The sequence below is a fragment of the Fukomys damarensis genome, unplaced genomic scaffold (assembly GCF_012274545.1).
Source record: "Fukomys damarensis isolate Sample0158 unplaced genomic scaffold, DMR_v1.0_HiC HiC_scaffold_15, whole genome shotgun sequence".
NCBI classification, from domain to species: Eukaryota; Metazoa; Chordata; class Mammalia; order Rodentia; family Bathyergidae; genus Fukomys; species Fukomys damarensis.
The window spans coordinates 20,764,548-20,770,761 of NW_022900927.1; the positions used below are offsets into that span (position 1 = coordinate 20,764,548).

General features: G+C 53.6%; 1 protein-coding gene across 1 annotated transcript in view; it reads right to left on the reverse strand.

The window, feature by feature from the left end:
• Positions 1-5,684, reverse strand: part of Ppp1r1a (protein phosphatase 1 regulatory inhibitor subunit 1A) — an 8,139-nt gene extending 2,455 nt beyond the window's left edge. Inside the window, exons 1-6 of the mRNA XM_019205266.1 lie at positions 5,616-5,684; positions 5,065-5,148; positions 2,571-2,631; positions 1,545-1,582; positions 1,061-1,124; positions 358-513 (exon numbers count right to left, since the gene is read on the reverse strand). Coding sequence (XP_019060811.1) covers positions 358-513; positions 1,061-1,124; positions 1,545-1,582; positions 2,571-2,631; positions 5,065-5,148; positions 5,616-5,684 — 472 coding nt within the window. The remainder of the gene's footprint in view (positions 1-357; positions 514-1,060; positions 1,125-1,544; positions 1,583-2,570; positions 2,632-5,064; positions 5,149-5,615) is intronic.
• Positions 5,685-6,214: the final 530 nt, after the last annotated feature.

Here is a 6,214-nt window from a genome sequence, read left to right on the forward strand (position 1 = left end):
CTCTCTCTCTCTCTCTGCACACACACACCCGAGTTAAGTTGTTCAAGGCCTCTTAGCTGGCTAAGTGGCAAGTGGCACAGTCGGGACCCTAGCTTGTGAGTGCTTTTCCCAGGATGGTAGCTTCTCCCATAGAGCTGCCATAGGGATCTCGGGGGTCCCGGCTGGGAGGGCTCAGTGTCCTACAGTAGGAAGAGGTGAGGGTTCAGATATGTGCAGGTATGTCCATATCCCTGAGCTGGCTTTTGGCTATTTTAAGACCCCTCCTAGGCCCAACTCTACCCCCTCCCCCAGTGGGTGTCTTGCCTCATACTGGGCTTGGGAACAGAGTGCCTGGGGCCCTCTCCAGCCTGTACGTACGCTGTGCTGTCCCAGGGGTGCCCAGCCTGGACTCTGCTCCTGTGTCTGAGATCCCAGGTGGGCAGGACTCCTGGGTCCCTGTGCTCTCGGCAGCTCCTTCAGGCTCCTCTCCTTGCTTCTGTTGCCCCAGGTGATGTTCAACCATCGTCTGGAGCTCTGGGGGCACAGAGAAAGGGAGGGAACACTGGACGTGACTGCCCAGAATCTCTCCATCCAACAACTGCACACACTACTAGGTGTGTAACTTTCCCATCCACTGAGATACGGACAAGGAGGGGACATCAGCCGGATAACAGAGGTTCAAAAGCTAGACTGTACAAGGTAGTTCTTTCAAAAGTAAGGGAGGCATAGGGTAAGAACTCTGAAGAATACAAGATATTCCTGACTTGCTGGGATACGTGGTCTCCCCTGGGGACAGGAAAAAAAATTCCGTTTAGATTCAGAAAATATTTGAGCACTTTCTGTGGCCGTGCTGTATGCCGATGAGTTCACACATATTATTTATCTGATGTGACTAGATGGTGTTCAAGGCTGGGTGGGGTAGGCAGTTTCTGCAGAGCCTCTTGCTGGCTGGTGGCAGAGCTGGGGTTCTAGCCCTGTCACATAGCACCAGCTGCCCTCTAAGAGGGGGTTTCAGGGACCACCCAAATGGCCTTTCCAAATGGGCATCAGGTCTACAGAGGAAAAAGGGATGGGGACCAACCTTTCATTGTGGGTGTGGCCCGTGTCATCTTCTTCCGTTGGTGTGGAGACATTGCCAGAGTAGACTGTGGAGGACACAGAGGACAGATGGTGTCAGCCATTCCTGCCAACTCCTCTGCCTTGCCACACACTTTTGGATTGGCTTCAGAAAGAAGCGGGAAGAAAATTCCTGCTTTCTAGACACTTCCACTGTGGTGGCAAGGAGACTTTGTGGTGTGTGTGTGTGTATGTAAGCATGTGTCTAGGCCCCACTCATGTACCTTGTGTGGGGGGCTGTGCAGGGAAGGGAGTCAAAAAGTCCTACAGGTTGGGTGTAGGCTGTTTTATTTGCTGTGGCACTGGAGATCAAATCCAGGCCTTGTGCAGGGTACGCAGGCACGCTACCACCAAGTTACACCTTCAGACTCTGGTGGGCAAGGTTTTGAGGAAAATCCCCAAGGACCCCGTGGGTTCCCCAGGCTGAGCTGAGCTGGGGGACAGCTTACCTTGAGAAGTGGGTTGGGGATCCGGTCTTCATCCACTTCTGAGGGGAGCAGGAAAGGAGAAGGCGATAAGGCCAGGAAATCCAGGGTCCCAAAGAGCTGACCTCCTAAGGTGTAACTGCCTGTCTCCTGATCTCTCTGGAAAGTTGGCCGCCTGGCTGCCCCAGGCCCACGCCCTCCTGCTCCCCTCTGCTCTGTGGGCTGGCCTTTCATCCTCTGCCTTTGTCCTGGACTCCTGCCGATCTTCATTTACATCCTCGCCCTTTCCTTGAAGTTGCTGAAGGCAGAATCTGGAGTCTTTCTGCTTTCTTTCTTCCTCTGAAGTATCCACTTCTCTTTCTCTTCCTCCCCATTCCCCCATCCCAAGGCCTGAGCCCTGCACAGGAGAGGCCACTGATGGAGAACTGTGCCAGGGTCCAGGCAGGTACAGTCATTTGCTGCAGTTGCAGGGAAGCTGGAGACCCATCCTGAATTCCAATCTAGCTCGTTAACCTGACCACTTTTTCTCTATGTCCCTGTCAAGCTCCCTTGATATTCTCGAAGACCTTGTTCGTTTCCCAGACCCTGACTGGGACACTGGTGACCAGAATCCCAGCTGCTCCCTGAGCTGTTTCTAACCTTCCCTTTCCCTTGGGGGCCGTGCAGATAGCTGATGGAGGCGGTCCTTCCCCCTCACAGCTGTCGCTGCCTCTGGGGGAGGGGGCAGCAGCATCTCAGTTGCTGGAGAAACCTGGAAGGTTGTTGCCGCAGCAACCTGCACTCAGTTGACCGTCCCAATTCCTGGGTGGCGGGGTGAGGAACCTGGTCCCCCTCCTCTTCTTAGCACTGTTACCTTTTTCCAAAAGCAAAAGAAATTCTCCTAATTCAGGTAGCTAGCACTTCCCTGTTTTTGAGGTGGAGGAGATTCCTAACTCCTAAGATCTACTTCTTGTCTTCTATTTCACACCCATCTGCTCTTGCTGGGACCCTGCTGTCTGCAGCAGCTCCCAGATTCTCCCACAGCAACTACATGACCCATCCTCTGGTTACCTGGAGATGACTGGTCACTGGTCAGCACGAGGGTGGCAGGTGTGGGGCGGCGTCTCCGAATCTGGGTTGGGGTAGGAGAGGCAGGGGAAGTGAAAAACACGGGGAAATAGCTGTCAAAGTCCACCCAATGCTCCTTGGTTACACAAGGCAGCCAGTCTACTTAGCTGTAGCCTTAACGTGGAGACTTTTTTTTTTTTCAGTTCTGGGAATCGAACTCAGGACCTTGCACTTGCCAGGCAGGCGCAGTGCCACTGAGCTACATCTCCACCCCCCACTTAACACACCTCAAAAAATACCATATTACACTGGACCTGCTATCCTAAGGTGGGCATCCTTGGGCTCATCTGTTCCTTTGAGGAGTGCTACTCCTGCCAACTCAAAAGACCACCTCCTCTCCCTGCAGGTCCCCCTGCTCTTCCTACCCCACCCCTGTTCCCGCCCCAGCTCTTCATCTCAGCAGCTTTATCTGCTCTAATGCATTGATTTCTGGCCTGTTGTCCTTCCGTCCACCCTGGATCAATAGTCAGAAATATCCTGAGAGGGCACAGGGCTTTCCCCTGGCCTCCCAGGCCACCCCCTCAGAGACATTAACACTTTGTGGGTCAGCATCTGCAGAGAACATCTCTCCAGCCCACCCAGGCCAGGGTGGGACAGCTCAGGGAAGGAATGTCTGAATTTGCCTACTGCTTTCTAAAGTCCTCCTGAACTTTGAACACACTGGCTTTCTAATTTGTCTGGGAAATCCTTGTCATGACAAATATAATACAAGGAAGAGCCTTATGTAGGACACTGGCCAGGGCCTAAAGGTTAGCTGAAAAATTTTTATCCTGGGCTCCTGGTCCCTTTCTAAGAGATTAACACGTGTAGCTGAGGCACTGCGGGGGCTTTGACATTCCCCCCACCCTTGTTCTTTTTTTGTACTGCTGATAAAGTTGACTGTTGTTGAAGTCAGTCCAAGGACTTCTGGGATGTGTGGTTCTTTCCCTTCTTGGGAAAGCTTGGGGTAGAATAGCATGGAACAGTTAGGGATTGGAACTCCTGCAGCTCCCTCCAGGGCAGGAATGGGGTTAAAATTATGCAGGGCTGAGAAGAGTAGGGTGGGGATGCTAAAGATCACATCTTTGTCTTTGCATATCCATGGTTTAGTATCATCAGTGCTGGCAATGGAGGTTGGGAAATGGAGAGACACTGCCCTTCTCTGTGCCTAGAAAGTGGATACCAACTATAATAAGAGGGGCTATTTAAGCTAGACAGAGATGCTCTCCCCAAAGAAAAAATAGCATGGCAAAACCAGAACAGGGTATTTGAGGGTAGGGCATTGTTCCAGGAGAATCCAATGACATCTGTTTTGAGTGACACTTCAGGGTTCCCAGCAGTGCCCAGCCTGTATGTGTGTACACATGCACGCACTGCTCAGATGTTAAGTGTGAGTTGTCTGGCTATTTATTCCTGGTGCACATGAGTGGAGGGCAGGCAGTGTGGCACTCATGCTTCATGCATGTGTGGGGGGCATCTCTTTAGGAGGAGAGGACTCCTCCTCAATCTCTCTCCTGCCATGTTGGGGAGTACTGGCCCTACAACAGTGGAAGAGAGGGTTAGGTGGAGTGGGGATTAGGGGCTGGAATAACATCTGAACTGGGATCCCTAGGAAACTCCAAATATGACAAAAATGAACTCTGAGAGGGCAGCAGGGCTCTATTATCTTGCACAGGTCTCTTACTCACCCAGTTCCTTGCCTTTGACAAGATTTGAAGCCTTCAGAGCCCCTGAGAACTATAATATCCTACAGTAGGAGGGAGGAAAGTCAGACTTGCTGAGGCACCTGAACTGGTAGTAGAGTCTCTTCCTTTTTTGCATCTATCCCAAATTCTAGTTCTCAAGGACACATGGTACCTTCACTTCTGATTCATTTCTAAACCAGCCATGCCAACGATCTGGTGATTGTGGGCAGCCCTCTACCCGCTGTCACTCTGTGCAGGGAAGCTTCAAGTCCTTTCACCCTCCCCTGTGGTTCTGGGTTAGGAGCTCCTGCCAAGTCTGGAGCTTCTTGCCTACATACTTGGTTACACAGCAGGAAGGGCTGAGGTTAGATTGCAGGTAGACTTTCAGGCAGATAAGACACAGATTCCAGAAGATTGGAGAAAAGCAGGCCTAAGTCCCAGCTTTTTTTGCTCCTGGCTCCTTATGCTCCCCACCCAGGTCCCCAAAGCAGCTGGCCTACACCCTCCTCCTCCCAACACCCAACACACACCTACTACATCTGCCTCCTAAAACACAAAACAGAAGCAGGTATCAGGCCCTACCGGTGGGTGGCAGTTCTCCTTGGAGCCCCCAGCCCCCACAGCCCACACACTTGGGCCCTTTTTCTGGAGTCAGAAGTTATCTTAGCTTGTCCCCTATCTCTGGGCATAGGAGCCCTTCCCCTGAACCCCAGGAACACTCCCTATGATAGGAGCTCTATGAGGGGCCACCACAATCCTTCCTGTAGTCATACCTTAGAGGTCCAGAGATGGCACTCACCCCAGGCCAGGGAGGGGAGGGACACACAGGCATCTTCCTCGACCTCTGCCTTGGGAAGCTAAAGTTACTGAGAGAGCACCTGCCCTTTCCCTTCACATCCAGACCTTATTCTGCTAAACAGCTGGAGCAACAACAAAATCTCCTGCCTGTCCCAAGAGGTCACCAGGTTATCCAGTTGTGGAAGTCCAGCCACAGCCTGGGGGCTGGTGTGTGTGTGTGCGTGTGTGTGAGTGTCGGACCCAGCCCTGAACTTGTGGGAACTGGGTGCTGGGTAGGAATGGGAAGGTCTAGGAGAATAGACAGAGAGTACAAAAAGAGATGGAGCAATGGGCAAATATGCAAATGTTTGGCGAACAGGCAGTAGGTAGTAACCCTCTCCACACACGCTCACTCTCACTGAGACACACACTGCTCACACACTCTCACACACTGCTGCCTCTGCCAGGCTGCTTGGAGCTAAAAATAGGCCAGGCCAAGAGGCTGGGCCAGGGCCCTGGACTCCCACCCTGGAGCCAAGGCCCTCACAGTCCCTTGCAGATCCCTCAGCTTGGACCCCAGTCCCTGGACAGCAACCACCTCTGGGCCCAGTGTCATTCCCTCCATCCCATGCCCACGCCCTACTCCAAAGGACAGGAGTTGGGAATCAGGATCCACGTGCTCAGACTTGCAGAGGACCGGAGCCTCAGGTCTGCAGACCCCACCACCCCTCTTCCTCAAGCCCCAGGCCTCTCCGTTGGCCTCAGCACCTTCTTGTTACCACTCCCAGGCAAGGTGCGCCCCCAGGTGGGAGGGGACAGGGAGAGCTGGTTCTCCTCTTCCAACTCCCACAGCGCCAGGCTTCCCCCATCACCGACCCCCGCCCTACCCTCCCTTCAGCGCCTCCACCAGCTCAGAACTCCAGCGGGGGCTGACTGGGTGGAGCAGGCGAGCTCGCTGACTGGGGGAGGGGTCGTGTCCTCAGACAGGTCCCCTCCTCCGGAGCTGGGGAGCAGAGAGCGACCCTTTCAGAGACAGACATCGCATGGGCGCAATCGTCCTTCGGTTCGTCTCAAAGAAGCAGATGGGCGATGAGCTCCGACGGTGGGGGAGGGGACAGGAGGACCCCCCCCCCAAACTGAGCACGA